Here is a 21,351-nt window from a genome sequence, read left to right on the forward strand (position 1 = left end):
CTTCTCTTTCTTCTCACCCCCCACCTCCTGTCCCCACTCCTCAAAACCTTTCTGCCTCCACCTTTATAACTGAAACTGACAGGTTTCAGAAGCCATTCCACTACTGTGACCCAGCCACACCAGTTCTTGCATTGGAAATAAACAGGCTGATCTATTGGTCCATGGCCTATGTACTTGATACAAACCATTAAAAAAAAATAGAACCTTAACTCTTTTGTACCCAAGATTTGCTTCCTATGTTTTATAACTGTGCTTTAACTAGGGTGAGGAATGTTTTTGTTTTCGTAAGTGCTTATGAGGCTTCTAGACATAAGCCCCTATTAAACTGTATTTAAAGGGATTGTAGTTCAAATCAATATGCATAGATATCGGTTTCCCACCTTGCCCTGTTGGACTTGTCAGCAAAGCATCTTTGGGGTCTTGGAGTTGTCCCAGAACCTTGGTCTGAAATAGATCCCGAACGGGCACCCTAGAGGGCGCACTGCTTACATTTTCTGCAAGCAACGCAGAGCGCTCACTCCCAGGCTCCACAAAAGGGGAGGAGGCAGATCAGTTTCCTCCTCTCATTGAGAAAGCAGAGGATTGGAAGGCCGGGAGTATAAAGCCGCGCAGAGAGCGTGAAACAAAGCAGTCGGATCGGAATTGGCCTTGGGAGGCGCGGTGAGGAGTCAGGCATAAAACTTGTTGGAGGGGACTAACGAGCCTGCTCCTCTAGCTCTCCTCCTCGTCTGCGCCGCTTTTCAGGGGTTTCCCATCAACCTTGCGATTTATTTTTATATCTGCTTTTTATAAAGAAAGAAAGAAATATATATATATATATTTTTTTTTTTTCTTCATAAGAGAAAATTCCTGTTCCAAGAGAAAATAAGGCAACATCAATGAAGGAGAGAAGAGCCAGCCAGAAATTATCCAGCAAATCTATCATGGATCCTAATCAGAACGTGAAATGCAAGATAGTTGTGGTGGGAGACAGTCAGTGTGGAAAAACTGCGCTGCTCCATGTCTTCGCCAAGGACTGCTTCCCCGAGGTGAGTGTGGCCGGCCGCGGCTTCCCGGAAGAGGTCGGCCCGTGGGATATCCCCATCTTGAGGTGGGCTTCCCCGCTTCCACCCGTTTTTCCTTAAAAAAAAAAAAAAAAAAGTCGTCTTTCTCGCCCCTTACTACTTTCCCCTTGTTAGACTGCGGGGAAAGGGAAAGTGCGCTGGAAGCTTCAGGGCTGGGACGCGCCTGCACATGGGCTGGTTAGCTCCTGAAACTTGTTTGTTCCTGTGTGCAAAACCCGGGGTTGGAGATTCGGGTCAGCATGTCTGTGAAAGCCGGGTGGAGCGAGTGGGGAGTAGGACAGGAATTTCGGAAAGGGTCTATGTGCTTAGCGTGTGGTCTGATATGTGTGAGGGTTTTCTTTCTTAATTGGGGAGAGGGGAGGCGATTTTCAAATGGTGTTCAATAGGTTTCGTGCGTTTTGAGATAACCTTTTCGCCCTCTTTCCTTCCTCTTTTGCCCATTTTGTCTATCCAGAATTACGTTCCTACAGTGTTTGAGAATTACACGGCCAGTTTTGAAATCGACACACAAAGAATAGAGTTGAGCCTGTGGGACACTTCGGGTAAGAGTGGTAGGACCGCGTGGCGCTTGGGGCGGGTTTCCAGCCGCTGGGGGATGCGCGGCGGGTCTCGGGAAACCGCTCGCTACAAGCCGTCTGCGCTCCTCCATTGACTTTGCCCCTTCCGAGGGATTCCCACGGTCCCTGCAGGGCGAAAATTGTATCCCTTCTGGGTGGGGGCGGCAGACGGCAGCGTGGACGAGGAAATGGCAGTGGGGTGAGGAGGGCGCTGTGTGCCCTCAGGCTGACCCCGCGGTTGGAGCCACTAGTGGCCAGGTGGCCGGGCGCAGTCTGCCCGCGGAGCCGTGGTTTGGTCGCCTTGGGGCGGCCAAGGTGGCCAGACGCTGGGGGGGTATGCGGAGGCTCCGCTTGCGCCCCAGCGGAACCACCCGGCTCGCGGCGGGCGCCCCTCCTGATCTAACCTGCTGGTTGGCTGGGAGGCGGGGAGCGCCGCGGGGGTGGTGGGAGGCGGGAGAAAATCGCCGAGGCGACGCGGTTACGTGCAATTGCCGCTCTTGAGGGAGAGAAACTGAGCGCAGGCAGCCGCGGCGCCCGTGACGCCTACAGCCAGGAATGCGCTGGCGGCGCAGGGGCCGGGCAGCCGCTGGACCTCCTCTTTGAGCTGCCGGCCGCCAGCGGCGCCTCGGTGCCCACCTGTACCGAACCTCCCTTTCTCCCCCGCTCCATCCCAGTGATCACGCCGTTCCCCTCCACTATACCAGCCCCTCCTGACCTCTGTTGCATCCCCCACTCTGCTTGCTTCCAAGTCCGCGGGCAGCACTATTCGCCTTTGACCTTCCCGTCTACTTGAATTATTGGCGCCGCGGTTGGTTATATTCATGGGTCTGAGGTTCAAGGCCGGGTTATTGCTTTCTCATGCGCCCACCCACCTACCTGGCGCGCGGTGTTAGGGAGGGCTGGGTACCCTACCGGTGGGAAGCCGTCCGTCCCCCCGGCTGAGTTAGGGGTTTGGGCCAGGTCAAAGACCGGGGCGTGGCAGGGGGGGCACCATCTAAGGTCTTGGCCTGGGACCCAGGCACCCGCCGCCCTGACCAGCGGTGTCCGGCGAGTCTGTTTCCAAGAAGGGTGTCGCCTCTGGAAAAGCAGGAGTCATTGGGAATGCTGGGTCAAGGCCCCTGCTCAGGGCTGGGAGTTTAGCCGGGAGCTGGGTTGCTAGTGGACCGAGCCAAATCCGGGGTGAAACTGGCGAGGAGGAACGCGCAAGTGCCAACAAGCAGGTTTGCTGTCAGGCGGGGAGGCCCCGAGGTGGAGCCGCGCCCAGCGGGGAGTGGCCTCGTGGAGGTGCTTCTGTGAGCTTCCCACAACCCTAGGCTTGAACCGCCGGAGCCCCCGAGGGACGCGGGGGATCTGAGAACAAGAGGAAGGAACCAGACTGACAGGGTAGCCAGAGGCAGTCCCTGCACAAAGGCAAGCGAGAAGTCTCGCAAGAGCGAGCGCCTCTCACGGTCGGTGCCAGATGCTGCGACTGCTGCAGTGAGAAGGGCTGATTTTGTTTCCCCCTGGAGAGTCAGGTTCTTCTTTGAGCCGTTCCAAGGGCAGCAGAGTCAGGACTTTGCCGCCTTGTTCTGTGTTAGGGATTGTATACAGACTCGAAACCATAGAGAAGGTGTTGGTAGACAGAATTCAAGTGATTCCTTATTTCAGTAGTTCCTGTCATCAGAATTATTATACAGCCTCATACTTAATAGGCTCTGATTTCTAGACATATCATGGTATGTATTTGTTATGCCTAGTGGATGTTACAGCTGGTGTGGTACCAATAATAAGCACCAGTACTCCCTGCCCCCACCTGCAGCCCTGTTTGGACCTAATGCACGATAAAAATTATTTTGGCACGGGATGGAGCAGTGGGTCTGATCCAGTCGTCGATACAAAGCTGTGTTTAGATCTTAGCTCTTGGTTACCATGGATTTCTGTGTGCAAATCCTCTACCTCCCTGGGTCTCATTTTCATCATCTGTAAAAAGAGGACACTGAGCTAGATGATGTGCAGGATCTCCCCCAGCTGTACACTTCTTGGCTTTATTACGCTGGACAGGCAGGTCTTTTTGTTTCCCAGGATGTTGGTTGGTTTCAGCTCTTAGTCTCAGGGGATCTGGCATTCCGTGCTGGGGTTTTCACAGCCTACAGAGCAAGCCAGGTTCTGGGCAGAGGCAAGCTTCCTGGTGGATTTAGGAATGAAACCTATTTGGATAGGGAGGGGGAACGGGTGGTCTTATAGGAATGCTGGGCTATTCATTCTCTATCTCAAGCTTCAAGAGTCACAGGACCACCAACGGAGATTTTGGATTAGATGCCTAAAGGGCTAAATCGACCTTTTTAGGGGAGAAAAGGCACATTATTTGATATAGGCTAGAAAATAAAACAAACAAAATGTGGGCAGTTTATAGTTAGAGGCTGTCCTTGGAATGTGTAGATAAATACCACTTCAGGTATCTTATTGCATTTGATGAAAACTCTACAGTTTGTAGACTCTGCACACATAGCACAATGCCTTGCACACAGTAGTTATCCAATAAAATCTGATGAATGAATAAATGAGTAATGATATGCATAGTTTCCAAGGAGATAAGGTTCTCTGACATTTATTCACACTGAATTACCTGTGCACAAAGAATGGCAACTTTATAAACAGTACCTTTCATCGAATTGAAGATAATCACCTGAAATGGAGTTTGTAGTGAAATAGTCATTTGTCTTTTTATTTAATGAAACCAAAACCTATGTGTGTTTAACTAAAATACAAAGGTTTGAAAATGTGATTAAGAAAATTTTGTACTGCAAAATTATCCAGTAATGAAATCTTAGCTAGAATTTAGATTTAAACAAATGGAAAAAAGAGGCATAAGGGAATTATTTATGTTGTTCATGAGGTGAAATGCTAGTTAATTAAACACACGTCACCAAGCACTGCTTACTGAAATTCTAAGAATAGCCTGTTTCCACCAAAGGTGATTTGTTGTATATATCTAACAGGAACAATTGCATCAGCAACTAACTATTTCAAGGATCTTTAACATTTTTCCATTTAATTCCAAGCTCTTCATGGCAAATTTCTGGACAGGATTATTTGTGGTAAATGTTTGACATTTTCTTTGCCTATTAAGACATTTGTTTAGTTCAGATTGTAAAAATAATTGCATATGCCTTATGCCTCTTGATACTTTTTTTTTCCCCAAAGGCCATCAATTTAACTGTGGAGAAAAGATCTAAGCCAAGTCTGCAAAGTTCTAAATGTCAGATAAATTAAACTTTCTATTTCCCTCTTATAACTTTGTGAAAGAGACTTGTATAGGAAAAATTGGGTGTGCCTGACTTATATAGGGAGGGAGATGGGGTAAACATTGTCCTTTGAATGATATTTCCTGTCCTGTTTACTCTTCTAGCAGGAGGGCAACCATTTAGAAGACAGAAACAGTTCCTCTCTTTTCTGGTCTAAGTTGGACAGCTTCTCCTAAGGGGTCTGCTTTTTCCCCCAGCAGTCATGATCATGCATAGACAAAACTCTGCCAATTTGGATGTGGGAAAAAATATCAGGTGAAAGTAGGATATGTGAAGTCTCTTTGCACCAAGAGAAAAAAATAATAATTCATTTCCTGCTTTTTGAGGCACAGTAATGTAATATTTCCTTCCTTTCTCCATCCTTTGCTTCCTTTTTCCACATCTACTATAAACTTGTCCCTTGTTAGACCTTACAGATACGGTGTGAATTAAGTATGGTCCTGCCCCTAAGAAGCATACAGTTCAGGTAGGGTAGTGGAGAAAAAGAAGCCCTTCAACTCATGATGTACCCAATTTTGTCAGGTTCTTGAACCCTGGTGCCTTCTTCCACTTGGTTGCAATGGTTTTCCTTTGTCAGACATCCTAGGGCTTATAGATACTCTGGATCCTCTTCAGATAGGAAGCAGCTGCCCCACTCCTCCCATTGCACATACCAGTTAAAGCAACTACCAAAGGCACTTTGCCAGTCGATTCTTAGGGCTACAGTACTACAGCCCCGCCTCCAAAATAAACAAAACCTTTGTAAAAATGCTGTATGAATCATTTAAAAGAGGTAATTTTTAAGGCCCATAACTATTTTATTTTCCTAAAAAATATATCTTTTTCATTATAAAATGAACATTCTTAATAGTTGCAGAAATGCTCCCATTGATTTTCAAATTTCACCCAATGAGTTTCTGCAAAAAATGGGTAATAGTTTGGACATTGTAAAATAATAAGTAGGACCAAAGTAATTCTAATATCTTGTGCTTCAAAATTGGCCACATTTGCCAAGCATAGAACTAATTTGTAGCATGAAGCCAAATGCCTACTAATAATAGAAACGTAGTCATTTAAGGATCACCGTATCTTTTCCTAAGAGATTTGATTGCAGTATAATTTCAGCACATGTGATTTAGGGAGTAATAATCATTCATTCCAGCTTTTAACCAAGGCAAGTTAATGCACATTTTATTTAAGGCTTATTATTACTTTTAATATATTCAGTTCAGCTGTTAAAATTCCCCACAATAACTATGCTATTGCCTCATGAATACTCTTTTGAATCTTGTCATGACCCAAGCTGCTTTTAAGCCCTGAGTGCTAAAGTTAGTACTTCCTATTTTAGTTTTTAGCATTATTAACGGTTAAGGTAGTATTCTTTTTTTCTTATGCTTAGAGAAAAAGGGAGGAAAAAAATCTTAACTCATGGCTTTAATTTGAGGACAAACTTCTCTATAAACAGAAGTCTATCTAAGTTGTTATATTTAGCTTAGACATCAAGTATGAAGAATGGTCTTGGTGACAAGCTCTCTAATGAAATATTTCTTAATAGGGATGGAAATGGTTCAGCAGTATTGGAGATTAGTATATAATTAATCCAGAAAAGCAGCTCAAAAAGAGATCACTGCTCTCTCTCTCTCCCTCCTCCTTTTTTTAGTGATTTAGCATATAAATGAACATATCTAGATAAGACATATAAAAATGATTATAAAACTAATAAACAATGGTTTAGGAATTTCTGTGTGCATACAATCTGCTAGGTGCTATGGTAGGGGTACAGCGCTAGGCTAGAGCAGCTTCTGTCCTTAGGTACTCACAGTTTCACCATGGGATAAGGCAGATGTGGTTAAAACATGAGTGACAATGAAATTTGAAATGTTCAGGCTTTCCCAAACTAACAAAAGAAATCAAATGAGGAACCCAGATTAAGTGTCAGGTGCTTAGATGGGAGGAGATGCCTATAGACTGAGACTTGAACAGGGTAAGGACATCCTTCTTCCCCGATACCCTTCTTCAAATACCCACAGGACAAACAGAGGACGTAGAAAGACTTTCTCCTGTCTAGTGCTGTAGTACCTGTTTATAGGAGGGTGAACCTGGAGGTTCTAAAGCTGGACCTTTCCAGGAGCAACAATACCCAAAGAGTTGTTGAAGGTCACATGGGTAGCCCAGGCTCCCTAACTCATGACTTATATGCTTATATTTAGTGGCTCTCAGAGAAAACAAGTTTCTGGAAGCTGAGAATTATAACTTAAATTAACCTTCTTGGAGAAAGGAAGAGGTTAAGAATTTATGAAGGAGCCAGAGAAGCCTGGGTGCTTGGGATTTGAATGTCAAGCGCAAAATTGCAGGAAACCAGTTATTTTATCAGGTAGTAATGATTCGTTGGAGCTTAGGGTGTCAAAACAAGGTTTAATTCTTAACTTGGGTTTTCACACTGAAACTCTTTAAGAGAACTGGGTTAAGGTAAAACAGATAGTTTGGATGGTGGTTTCCATCCAATAAGATAGTTTGGATAGTAATGAGTACCATCCAATAAGTCAGTTTGGATGGTAAGCAGTACACAAAACAGTGCATTTGGGAGTTGGTTCACCATGCAATAATTTCCATTTAAATCATGGAACCTCCCAAATACGGGAGGGGGAGGTATGAATGCTCTTTCTAAGTCTACATCTGTCTGTAGATTTGTTTTTTAGCCTCATTTAGTGCTGGTTTTTTTTCCCAATTTGGCTTCTTGCTAAGTTGCACATTTCAATGAAGCGTCCAAATTGGTCATTCTGATACCACCTGAAATAACCAGATGTTTCCTCATTAATCCAGTTCTTTTGCATGTAAATATGACACCAAGGACCAATACTTTCTCCAGTTAGCTCATGGTGCCTGGCAGTCTGTGCCAAATGAATTAGTCATGGCTCAGTCATTTTCTGATATCCTTTAAATGTCTTCCAGTTGCTACGTATTGGCCACTTTCTCAAGAGTCTCCTTTGGCGAAACAGACATTTTATTGACATGGAATGTAAGTTGCCTCAGAAGTTTGACCAGGTGTTGTACACATTGGTTTTGAAAAATGAGCCGGATGACAAAGTTGGTGGAAAGATGAATTCACTCATGGGATTCTACCCTAAGAAATCTGATTCTTAGATATGATATGGAAAAAAAAAAAAACTTTAATCCATTATCCCGATATACTCTTCTAGGGATATACCTAGACATATACTCTTCTCAATAAAGCTCTTGACTTACCATGGTTCCACTGTCAGTAAAATATTTTGATGATTACATATTTTTAAGTGTCTCAATAAGATTAGGAGTTTAAAGCTACAGCTTTATTTAAAGGTCAAACATAGCTACCTCTCTGACTTTCTAATTTTGTATCTACATTGCCCCTAGAAATAGAAAATATTTATTCCATTTTAATAGCAACACATAAATGCCCACAAAATTGTATAAGATCTGCTCATAATTCTGATTATCTGAATTGATGGAAGAGACAAACAAAATATTATTCCCGGGAGTGTCTGTTGCATATTTGCAGGCATGATATTTGTCGTGCAGACTACTTGAGATGAGAACTAAACAGTCTTAGTATTGAGTCAGATACAAAAGCTCTGCCCAGACTTGATTCACATTCTTGAGATTGCTGCTAATTTAAAGCTTTTACTCTGATTAGAGATGGCATGAGGAAATGCAGTCTTATAATAATTGGGCAGATCATGCCGTCTCACATGTTAGCTGCTGCTGGGTTCAGATGTGCTCGTGGTGGTCACTAAAAATACCAAAACTTAATCTACTTTTCTTGTCCAAAAATATGCAGTAGTTTTAACTTCCTGTTCTTGGTAAAAATTTCTTAAGGGGGAAAGGGAAGCTTTTCAAATTAATGTTCAAGTTAAATAAGTTATATTTATGAAATATTCAACAAGAAGAGTTTTCAGTTCTTCAACTTTTCCAACGCCTCACAGTGTTTAGACTTTAAACTGGTTTTGCAAAGGGTTCCACAAAGCCTCCCTTTTGGGCACGAATCTTCTTACATATACATTTAATTATGTACATATATGGTGTGTTCTATCTTTGCGAAAGGGTGACTTCAGCAGGTAGGTATGTGTCTGAAGAATTAGTTTCTGGGTGAGGCACGTTGTGACTATTCTTGGGCTGGAAATTTTGCTCTCACCCAGAATTAATGATCTTGAATACAAAGATGGATAGATCTGAAATTTCAAAAGCTCTCTAGAACTTTGCTGATGTTTGCCAAACTTGAGAAACTCAGAGAGTCCCAAGCATATGCTCGTTCCAATCTATCCCCAGCAAAGACTTTCAACTGTATTTTCTTGGGGAGGGGGTTACACATTTTGCATACATAGTGTAGTTGTTTCTTTACAGAGTTTCCCAAAGTTATCCCTTCAGAGGTCTGGCAGGTTGCTTAAAAAAGACCTTGGAATAGTGTCGTGAGCTTAAAGTTTTATACAGTACCAGAGAAATGCTGCATCTGAGAATTTCCATATTCATGAAGCCTATGCCACACGCTGAAAAGAGTTTTATTTGACAAACAAAACGCAGTACCTAAATGCTATTGGACTTTAACTGTAGTCCATTCTTAGGTACTAGAGCACATACTCTATGTATATCAATACCTACCATGCACTGAAGTTAAAGTTGAATACTTTCATACATAGTTAAAAAATGTTGAGCCCTCTTGATTGTGATGTATTTAGTTCTACAGTTAGCACCTTAGGAGTTTTTCATGTGCATCTTTAAAAAAACCTGTAGAAGTTATTATTATTATTATGTTGCTGTCTACCTTCACAGGGTGTTGCAAGACTTTTCTGGAGGGCTATAGGAGTTAGAGTCAGGTATTGTTCCTCCTTTACCCACTTACTTTCAGCTCTCTCCTTTGGTGTCATTTCTGCTTCTCTATATTGCTTCTCACTGCACAGAGTCATTCCTGGAATTCCTCCTTTTCTTTTGGCTTGTGTAATCTCACACATGCCTGTGATTCCACCATGCCCTCTCCAGCTTTGCTTGCCTTACTTCCTTTGTTCAGTCTCTTGGGCTTTATGGGGAAGAAAAGGAAGAATTCCAAGTTCTCAAACACAGAGCAAACACTGTAAAGTTACACAGGAGGTGTGTTTTGTTTTGTTTTGTTTTTTTAAATGTTTGTTTGTTTGTTTTTTATCCTGAAAGTCCTTCTTAGGTGATGAATTACATCTTTCCTGGTAGGATAGTTCTTTGATAATTCTATATCAATTTTTTTCACTATAAAAAATAGAGACAATAGATATTTAAGTTTAAGATAAACTTAAACTTAACCTATCAAAAATATAGTAAATAAATGGTCTTGTTTTTAATAAATTTCTCTTGTCATCGGTGGTCAAATTATGCTTATAACTAAGAAATATGGGAATCAGTTTTACTACTACCTTTGGACACTCTTGTTGATCTAAAAGCAGCACTGTTCATTAGCAAAAGTAATAGAATGGGATCAAAGTGTCATCCCTAATTAGATCATGTTAAAGCTCTTAAAAATTACCTGCCTACCTTTCCAAGCACGGTGGTTTATTTCTCATGAACCTTTATACTACATAACATATTTATTTTCACTCATACTTTTAACCGGATTAATAAAAAAAGCAGAACTTCCCTGAAAATCTGGTTTAACTGGAGAACCCTGTTTCATTTTAAAATCAGGCCAAAGTCTAAATGTGGCAGATATTTGGATACATGCACTAAGCACAGAAGCCAGCCCACTTGATTTTAATAGGTAGCAATCTCCAGCAGGGGACAGAGGGCTGAGCATAAAACCAGATCTCCTTTGTGGCCATAATATGGGTGGGGGATGGGAAACACAGTCCACAAAGGGAGGGGTAATTCCCAGCAGCCACGTGGTGACCTGAATGTTGAAACCATTCCTCGGGATTTTCCTAGCAGTCTCAATTTTAATTAAACTATTTTACCCTCTTTGTATTTCTTCAATCGCTTTTCCTAATTTTTGTATTTGGAAAAGATGGTCTCCATTGTCATAGAGTCGTCTTACATCTGGAATTAGCACTGAGTACTCTCAGGTCATACAAATCGTATCCTGAAAGGAGCAGGTACCTGGAGATGCCAGTCCTCGAAAGATCAGGTCTGCTTGAGACTGGAAGCTCTCCACAGGGAGACAGTGGTTTTTCCTGATGTGAGTGATTTCTGGGAAAGGAGATCTCTGAGGCCTGGTTAGGTTTCTGACAATCCTGTTGGCAGCTTTGCCTTTCTGGCTCTGGGATCAGGTCATCTCTCACTGACTTTGAGGAACAGAGGAAACTCTCGTTTATATGGCCAGTATTTGGAGCTTCACTCTGTGATCTGGAATCTTCTGACTGCCTGTTTCAAAAGAGTCATTCAACTGTTTACAGCAGGAGCTGTGCTACAGTTAGGCTTTGGACACAGAAACAGAAAGGTTGTAGTTGAGAAAGTGTGAACTCCTCAGAATTAATACAGAAATACTAATGTAGCCATAAATAGTGTTCAGCCATCTCATTTCTGATGCCTCTCAAGTGTTCAAATGAGTGAACTATTTGTGAATTATTTTATTCACCTCAGAGTTCTTTCAGTGACTGTCAAGGCAGCCACAGCTTGTCATTTTCAGAGACAGCCTCATTATAATATACCTTAATATTTAAAATGACTTGACTTTTTAAACTCTAAACCCTTTAAGCTTTTGGGAAATATCTTTCAGCTGTCAACCTCTGCTATACCACGGTCCTGGTTCCAGATGTAGATAGGCAGCTCATGAACATTTCTGACTTCACTCTCTATTTGTTCACACTTTTCTTCCTGATTCTTGTAACATTCTTTTCTTCCTTGCTTAGCAGACACACGTGGCTTGAAGTTGTCACTCTCCAGGGTAAAGCAGCTAGCGGAAAAGCCACTGTTGCCTGGGGTTCCACCCTCTATTCACACACCCAGAGTGTACTGTGTGAATAGAGGGTGATGCCCCTGACTATAGTGTCGTTTAGATCACAGGAAAAGCCTCCAAGGAAATGTTGTTTTGATAGAAATATAAACAGTGATATTTTTTAAAGCTGCTTTTTAAGTCTCTCTTCCTGACTTTGCCTATTGAGGTTTTGATTTATCAGGGGATAACATGTCCCGTTTTTCTGCTCAAAATAGAAAGTGATGTCAAAATGAAATAGACTTTTAAAAAGAGTTTGGTGGTTTAGATTTTCTTTTTCTACTCTGGAGTCAGATACACATGTGTGTATCTATTTGCCTAGTAAAATCATGTTCATGTGATGCTTGTGAAATGTCAGTATATGAAAAATGATTTCTTAAACAAGCAGCGATTGGAAGGCTGTGTTTAGTTTTCTTGTCACATCACTTCATAACTATTGGCCTCATGTAATTGCCCATCCTTGGGAATAAAGGAATAGAAGAACCTTAAAATGACTAGAGAGTTCTGTGGTTAAATTAATTGGCTAGTGCCTTGAACTTTTAGGGTACTCTGGATTTAATTCAGGTTAAGACCCTTGGATCATACTTCAGCGTCACTCTCAGAGACGGGACTGTGTAAAAAAGTGACATGACCCTATATAAGTGACATGACGTTTATTATTTTTGGTTGCAGCAGGAAGAAAATCTACATAGGGTTAAAATAAGCAAGCTCAAGGATCAGTGGTCTATCTAAATCTATAACTTGAAGATGGGGGGTGACACTGATATGGTTTACTGTGGTTTCTCTTTGCGTGGTTGAACCCACTCTCTTCCTGTCTTCTTCATTCACCCCCGTCCTACTGTCAGATTGATCTTGAGTTTTGGTCACTTTACCAAGAAGTAGCTCAGTTTATGATTCTTGCTGCCACTCAGCTTTTATCAGTAGCGGTAATATAACCATAATTCCCATAGTTAATACATATTGATCCCTTACTAAATACCAGGCACTGGCTGGGTTTGCTTAATCTCAGGTATGTATGTTGTCAACATCTTCATTTTATGAGTGAAGAATTGAAGGCACAGAGTCCTAAAGGTACCTTGTCCCCTCTCTCTTGAGTGCAGGTTTGCACTTAAGACCACCTGGCCCCAGGTGCTTGCCCACTTCACCCAGGTGACTTTAGGCCCTAGTCTTTGAACCATACAGATTTCACCTTAAGATCCTGGCCCTCTTCTTGAATTTTTGTCAGATACATGTAAGGCTTCATTCATCATATATTTCTAAGCAGGCTTTTATGTGTCTGTTTGAATTCTTTTCCAAGAATTCAAGGAAGTGGGAGTCGGGTTGTGATGTGACAGTCAAGGGACTTAGCCCAAAAGGGTAGAGTTAACGCCTGGCAGACAAGAGGACTCTCATCTAAAAACTTGTGTATCTTTGTTTCTTCTCAGGTTCTCCTTACTATGACAATGTCCGCCCCCTCTCTTACCCTGATTCGGATGCCGTGCTGATTTGCTTTGACATCAGTAGACCGGAGACCCTGGACAGTGTCCTCAAAAAGGCAAGTGCTGGGGAATGATGACACAGTTCAGTGCTGGGTGATGTATAAATAGAAACATGGGGTTTGCGGGGGAGCTCAAAGACTCTAGTCAATTCCCTGCCTTACAATTGGTAATTACACACTAGAAGGAACTCTCTCACACCAAAAGGGGTTTCCAAACATATGTATCACGAGTTTTGGTGTTGAACCTGCTTGAAATTTTATTTTATGAATCTGTGAAACAAAATACCCTTTAAGGGCCTGCGTGTTTGTTCTTTGGGTGGAAATGGCACAGCTGAAAACAGTTGTATTTGATTACTGTCATAGTCATGTCTTCCTTCCTTCTTTCAGTGACTCAACAGATTGCACCTTAGTTTACAGATTTGCATTTGACCTCAATTCAGATAGTGAAAGGAATGTAATAGTGGCAATTTTAATAAAGAAGCTGTATTTTAGTTATGGTGTTACTTATTAGAAACAGAAATAGAACTAGTATAGGAGGAATAGGGGTGTGTCTTCAGACATCAGATAATGTGAATTGTCTGATGATCAGGTATCTTTCAAGTAATATAGAAGCAGTGCTTGTGAACATGTTATAAATTATAACATACACATAGTTTATGTAGGCAAAGGTAAGTCAGGTTCCATCGATAAAGAAGGAACCTAACTAAGGAAGCTATGGATTAAAGGAACTAGGGTGGGGATCAAGAGGAAGAGGACCTATTACAGGATGGGTCACAGGAAATAGGGAGGCCAGTGGGAGGAAGGGGCATTTCTTGACCTCCAGCAACTGGGACTCAGCCTCCAGGTAGTTGTAGAAGGCACACGTCATGCTAGTCCATAGACCAGCATTTATTCATCCCTCGCTGTTTTCTCAGTCCTGGCCTGTGAGCTGTGGGGTTTCAGAGTCAAACCCTTGGTGGAGCACTCCCTCTCCTCCGCTCACTGGCTTAGACACTGGATGTGGCTGAGAGCAGGGCAGTGTTGGCTGAGGGGTGACCCATGCAGCCCAGTCTGAGTATGGTGGGGATTGAGAAAAACAAACACTCACGCAATTGGCTGGGTTGGTTTTGGTTTTGTGGTTTCAATTTTTAGTGGAATTTGTATTTTGTGTGTTTTTATTAGTTTACATTCCCCTATTATGTTTGATTGCTTGGCTTGTGTGTCATTGTGAAATCAAGATTTGAAGTATAATCATCCTTCTGTCTCTACTAAATATTACAAACAGTTCAATGAAATATGACTTTCTTAATAGATCAAAGACTCTTTTTCCCTTTTTAGTTCCATTCAATTTTGAGTAATACATCTCTAACACAAATAATGCTAATGCTTGTCAAATTCAAGCAGGAATACACCTTTCCTGTCTTTAATGCTTGTAAACAATTGCTAGACATGCAGAGGGAGGTCAAAGTCATTACACAGCTGAAGAGCAACATAGCAACGTGTCTAGTTCTGTCTGGAGATAAAAGGGGTTGCTTATTTACCGGAGATTTTACTTGAAGTAGTATCAGGCTATGCATAATTTATGATGAAAAGCCTTTCTTCTGTTTTATTTTACTTTTGTCTTCTAAGACCAAATGAATAGTGACTTCCGCCTTATAGATATTAATGAGTATGTTTTACATTCCTGTGAGGTTTAAGTCTCGTGATAACCCATGTGGTTTGTCTTGATTAATGGAACCCTTTAAGTCCTTCACTATCAAAGACGAGGTTAGAATGACTTGAAGTAGGAAGGATTTTTTCTTTCCAATTTACCTTCCACTTCTAATGCCATTGCCACCTAGCATGTGGTGGGTGTTCCTACATAATTCCATAATTCTGAAAGGAATAGAGGAAGGGAGGGAGGGAGGGAAAAAGGAAGGAAGGAAGGAAGGAAGGAAGGGAGGAAAGAAGGAAGGAAGGAAGGAGTGGACAAAATGGGCTCTTATGGAAAGTATATTACTTCTTTGAATCCACTGGTGTAGTTTATACTAGAGTTTATTGCCCACAGTACACTTCTAGATTTGGAGATGTCTCCTCTAGTGATCTTTTAAGATATTCTTGCAGGATGTCCCTCTTATCTAGTGTTATACTTAATACATGACTTCATCACCCCCACTATTCTGTGAATTTTTTTCTAGAAGACACAGCTATATCTTAATCATCATTATCACTGCCACAGTAGTTAGTAGAACACTTTACATATTTGTGAATGTGAGTGGGAAGAATTAGGGACCACTTCCCCATCTCAGCCTCTCTAGGCTCTGCCCTCTGGAAGCCAGGTATCTCCTCTGACTGCCCTGAACCCTTGACTCCATGCTGTTGCAGAGCTCAGGCTTGAGGAAATGAAGCCACAAAAAGCCACTCGCTTGTTCTTAAAGAGGACAGTGGGAATTCCCAGCCAGGCATTGCTGAAGGTTCTAATAATTCTTGTTAGATCATGAAACAACCAGACAAATTGGACTAGATTGAAATATTTAACAGTTTATGTAATTTAAAAACTTAACTGAAGGGCATATGAGCTACAGGACCAGACGCCTTCCTGATAACCCAAGAGATGTTCCTTTGCAAATGTCATGGTCTGTGTTGATGCAACCACGTGACTAGATGCTCCTTCAAGGCAGGATGTCCTATTTTATTAACTATCTCAGGTACTTAAATAGAGCCTCAGCTCGTGGTGGTGTGCTTCGATGTTTCTTGATGGGATCAGGGAATGCATACTTGTGCTAGCGTGGCCTCTGCCTTATCCCCAGCCTTCTAGTTAAGGAGGATCAGATCCATATATCAGAGGATGTGGTCACTCTTCAGGATTATAATTATTCTTAAGACACATTTATCTTTCTGAGACACACCAATAATTAAGAAATTATTGAAGCTACCTTTGGACAACATCTCCTAAGTGTCTTTCAGTAGCAACAGATGAGTCACAGAGAGGGAGAGTTGATCATAATATACATAATCATTCTCTAACGCTTAAAAAGTAGTAAAACTTCATCTATTCAGGAGATGAATGCAGAGTTTGCTTCTTTATCTCAAGGGATACTCCTCTTTTAATATCTTTTTAAAGTGTCTTTCTCCACAGTGGAGAAATGGTTTTCATGATATGGATACCACAACTTTCTTCCTTTTTAATCGTTTTGTTTTGTTTTGTTTTTTTTCTCATAGTGGAAAGGTGAAATCCAGGAATTTTGTCCAAATACCAAAATGCTCTTGGTGGGCTGCAAGTCTGATCTGCGGACAGATGTTAGTACATTAGTAGAGCTCTCCAATCACAGGCAGACGCCAGTGTCCTATGACCAGGTATGTATGTTACCCAAGTGCAAAAAAAAAAGTAGGTTTTAGAAAGAGTGAAAGAAATGGACTATATCACGCATAATAAATTACATAAAAAGTAGCTGCTTTTCTAAAGGCTCAGCCAGTGGTCAGTTGTGAAATTTAAAATGCTGTCATTTATTAGTGTAATTACGTGATATTTGAGTACATAAACAGTTGATATGCTAACCTAGTATATTTCTGCAACTCCCAGTAGGTTTAAAGTTAAAAATAGGTTTAAGAGAGAATGTGGTCAAAATCAGTAATACTCTTTAAGAGAGGTAATCTGATTTTACAGTCAGCAGCGCAATAAAAAGGCTCTTGCCAGTAAATTGGAACACTCCATAACACCATCTTTCAGTCTTCATTTCTATAGGCATTTCCCATAAGTATTTAGAAATGAGAATCAGTTTCGAAAGCTCATTCTCTTAAAACCTACAACCAGATTCTAAAGAGAGTTCATGTTGAAATACCGGAATTTTATTAAGAATCATCATTTTAAATACTGCAGTCTTCTTAGTTTTCCATTTCTCAGTTAACAAAAATTTGGTTTTTTAAATAAGTAGTTTCGGTTGATGTGCACATGCTTATTATTGTGTATATTGGTGGTATTGTTCACACTAAAGTAACAGATGTCACAATAGTATTATTCCTTTCCTCAACTTATTTTGGCCCTAAGTAGGACACAATCACATACATTTCAAAATTGATTTTAAATTTCATTCATTGCCCTGTTTTTGGTCCAACCTAGTCACTAGTCTTGAATGCCATTTACCCTCAAGAAAAGAGAAATGGAGTGCCCCATGAGGTGCTGGAACAGGCTCTAGAGGCCACCTTGCCTCGGCCAGAGTTGTGCGGAAAATGCAGAGCTTATGTTCATGACCTTCAGCTAACTTACTACACTAAGACTCCCTGGGTCATTCCATGCTTGCTGTGACCCTGGAAAGCCTGAGTAACCAGTTAACTCTTGGTTGCAGTTGATAGTGAAGATGAATCACCTCCTTAGCTCCACTCTCCACTTCTTTGAATCACCTCGTATTAAGTGTTTAATAACCAGGGTCCTCGTCCATGAAGATCAGCCTTTAGCATCTATGCAGAGCTCTCACACCTTTAATGAGCTGTGACAGTTGGGCATCTTAGGATTGACTCTTGACTGCAAATATTTATGAAGTAATAAATAAGGCAGTTCAAATTTTAACAACTTTTTTTTTGCGATGACACTTGGAAAATTCAGTTAACATATTAGCAAACATTTTGCGATGCACTATTATTTTGTGGTATTAGAAGATACTAGCCAACTTTCCCCGCAAAGTCTTACTGCTGATTAAAATCCCTTCTTTTGCTTTGCAGGGGGCGAATATGGCCAAACAGATTGGAGCTGCTACTTATATCGAATGCTCAGCTTTACAGTCAGAAAATAGCGTCAGAGACATTTTTCACGTTGCCACCTTGGCATGTGTTAATAAGACAAATAAAAACGTTAAGCGGAACAAATCACAGAGAGCCACAAAGCGGATTTCACACATGCCTAGCAGACCAGAACTCTCGGCAGTTGCTACGGACTTACGAAAGGACAAAGCGAAGAGCTGCACTGTGATGTGAATCTTTCATTATCTTTAACGAGGACAAAGGAATCTAGTGTAAAAAACAACAGCAAACAAAAAGGTGAAGTCTAAATGAAGTGCATAGCCAAAGTCATGTATACCAGAGGCTTAGGAGGCATTTGAAAGGATGCACATCTTTTTGAAATCCTGTCCTTAGGTTCGGCATGTAGACCAAGTGGTGAGAAGAGAATACACGGAAGAGTTTTGAAGCGTGACTTGAAAAATATGCCAAAAAGCGAGAGATAACAAATGAGCTAGAGGAAGATGAGGGGGGATGCGAGTACCTCCAAGAAGAAAAATCACACTCTGAATGGTGCTTGCATTTTTGTTCTTTTGTCTTTTGTTTTTGTTACAATCTATTCATGGATCTCTACTTTGATTTAATTTTTAAATGTTTTAATCTCCTTTACAAAAAGTATATGTTAATATACCATCCTCACCGGGGAACTGGCACTGTGACCTTAGCATTTAGTTTTCTAGAGGATGTGATCTAATTTCTTTCTAGCTCATCATTAAAATGGAAATTGTATCAGGACCCATGGGGATATCCAGAGGAAAACTTTACGAGGCTTTGAAATCTTGCCTTCCTGAAGATAGCTGAGTAGGATGGTTCTAAGGAAAGCTTTTGCAGTCTTGCAAGATTTATAGACCAACACTACAAAGATCGCATAGATCAAATAGGAAAAAAAAGTGTCGATTTTTATTCAGTCTGATGGTTCTGTTCTTCATTGTGATTGTCATTAAAAAGTGGTAAATTGCTCAATGTAATATTTTTGTGCGCTGTTTAGAAAAGAAGTTGTGTGATTTTTTTTGCCATCGTTGCTAAAAATGCAAAATCAAAAGGTGTCTTGGTTTGACGTCATAGAATGATCCAAGGAGAGAAAAAATGTAGTTACTATTTTCAGCGGAAGAGGTAATGAGTGAAGGAAAGAATAGTAGCAGAAAGCACAGTTTGTGAGTAAAGCTGTCTGGAACTAAGTTACCAAAAATACAAAGCAAAAGGACGATTATTTTGGGTTAAAGCTCCAAAACTGGCAGCATCTGATGATCTGCTGGTTTATATCACTTTCATTAAATGAACATTGATAAGAGAAGAACCCACTTACCCAAGCTTTAGAGAATCCCTAGTGGAAGATTATATAACAGAGTTTCAGTCCTGACACAACACTAGGGCATTTCTAGAGCGTGATTGCTAAACCTCACTGAACAGATGCAGCCCAGGTCCATGTTCAGCACTTATTTGCTGTTGTTACATAAAATAATAAGCATTTAAAATAGTTTACAGATATTTTTGACCGAGTTCCTTTTAGAGATTCTTTCAGAGAAGAAACCAGATCTGACCTGTTTATTGTTGGCGCTTGTTGAAAACGAGCTTTCTTTCCAATGATAATGCTTCGTTTTTGAAGTGTTGAAGCTGTGCTCCCCTTAAATTGTGGCAGGAGAGGAGATTAAAGTAATTACAACACTCAGTTCTATGTCTTACAAGCACTTTGTTTTGTCTCTGCAAGAAAATACCATTCCAGTCATTTCCCATAAAATACAGACATTTTACCAACATAATATGCTTTGATTGATGCAGCATTATGCTTTGGGCAGTATTACAAAATAGCTGGCGAGTGCTTTCTGTATTTAAATATTGTAAAAAGAAAATAAGTTATAACTGTTATAAAGCAGAACTTTTGTTGCATTTTTTAAACTGTTGAAGTCACTTTGTATGTTCGTTTGGTCAATGTTTCCGCAGTATTTATTAAAACATACTTTTTTTTCCTCCAATAAAAAAGTAACCATGTCTTTGTCTAAATGTGATCTGTGTTTTATTATCTACTGCCTGATTTAGCTGTTTAGCTTTGTTCTTTAATAGAGGTGATTACAGAATCTGACCTAACATTTCCTGAACTAGAAGGCTTTGGAATTTTTAGATTCCTCATAGTAGTAACAGATAAATCTGCATATATAAAATATTTTCATGATGCTTTTATAAATCACAAGGAAAAAAAAGAGGCATAATTAGATTAAGTGATTTGATCATATACAAAAAAGGAGCCATGATACTGCCTAAGGTTAACTTATATAATATATGGAAATCCTAAAAGTCTTTAAGAATGAAGTGATATGATGCAGTCTCAAATCACAGGTTTAATGCTAATATGAGCCTAGTTTGTTTCTCTGCCCTGTGGGGTCCTGAGCCTTGGTCCTTAACTCAGTCCACCTTGAAAGCCATATCCTTGTTCATAGTGGTTAATTGTGTAGCTGACCCAGCACCCAGCTTTTGCAAAAATTAGTGGAAGGATTAAAAAAATGCAAAACAAAAATTATCTCGCATATGGTAGTAGCATCTTTAAATAACACAGTACAACATAATACAAGTTTCCCCACTGACCTCAGAGATGTACAGTAAGCATGGAATAGCTCAAAATAGAGGACTATCTCCCCATAAATCCAGTTGATTCTCAGTCTTCAGCTAAAATACAAATAAGTTTTCCATAAGTGTCTAAAGATACTCCATATGGGATTTTAAAACTTAGTGCTTCTTTCTACACAGCTAAGTCACTTCATATAACAAGTGCATCCTTATGGCTTTTTTTTCTGAATGGCTTTGGGAATCTTGAAGGTATAGTTACTTGCTTGGAAATAATTCTCAGAAGCCCAGAGCAAAGGGGGAAGCAGAGGATCCAGCATGAGTGAACAAATTAAAGTGCACTGACATTATGAAATGGCCTTATAAACAATTTTTGAAAGCACAGAGATTTACTGAAAATGTCTGTAACTCATTCTTGTTCTCATCAAATCATAAAGGAAATAAAAGTACTTTCCAAATTCTTGGTGTTGAGTAAATTCTGAGCATAATGTCTAAGACAGGCTTGCAAGAAACTATTTCTCAACAATCACTGGCATGGAAAAAAAAGACTAAGGTTTTGCTGAACTTGGCAGTATTTTATATGCTGTACAGTAATGTTCCCCTCTGGTCAATTGTTCTTTTCTAGCAGCTTTAATTTATTGAAGCAAAAGAAAAACGTTTGTCTTCAGCCTTGGGCATGGATGTCTTCCTTTTCTCTGACTTCTTGCCTTAGCAAACATTTCTTCTAAGCGTTCTGTGAACATTCCTTTCTATTGATTAATGATCATGGTTA

General features: G+C 40.7%; 1 protein-coding gene across 1 annotated transcript; it reads left to right on the forward strand.

Moving 5' to 3' along the window:
- Positions 1-598: 598 nt before the first annotated feature.
- RND3 (Rho family GTPase 3) lies at positions 599-20,009 on the forward strand. Its single transcript, XM_012457078.2, has 5 exons — positions 599-1,028; positions 1,519-1,606; positions 13,237-13,346; positions 16,470-16,604; positions 17,967-20,009. The coding sequence occupies exons 1-5, from the start codon at positions 879-881 to the stop codon at positions 18,216-18,218; spliced, it is 735 nt and encodes a 244-aa protein (XP_012312501.1). The 5' UTR covers positions 599-878; the 3' UTR covers positions 18,219-20,009.
- The last annotated feature ends 1,342 nt before the right edge of the window (positions 20,010-21,351 follow it).

This window comes from Aotus nancymaae, unplaced genomic scaffold (genome assembly GCF_030222135.1).
Source record: "Aotus nancymaae isolate 86718 unplaced genomic scaffold, 86718_ANA_hifiasm-v0.15.2.pri h1tg000029l, whole genome shotgun sequence".
Lineage (NCBI taxonomy): Eukaryota > Metazoa > Chordata > Mammalia > Primates > Aotidae > Aotus > Aotus nancymaae.

What these genes read in the sequence shown, in the direction of transcription:
- RND3 (XM_012457078.2), top strand. Translation starts at nt 879, where the DNA reads ATGAAGGAGAGAAGAGCCAGCCAGAAATTATCCAGCAAATCTATCATG. An exon ending in GAGCCTGTGGGACACTTCGG is followed by an intron (nt 1,607 to 13,236) that starts GTAAGAGTGGTA and finishes GTTTCTTCTCAG; the next exon opens with GTTCTCCTTACTATGACAAT. An exon ending in CGCCAGTGTCCTATGACCAG is followed by an intron (nt 16,605 to 17,966) that starts GTATGTATGTTA and finishes TTTGCTTTGCAG; the next exon opens with GGGGCGAATATGGCCAAACA.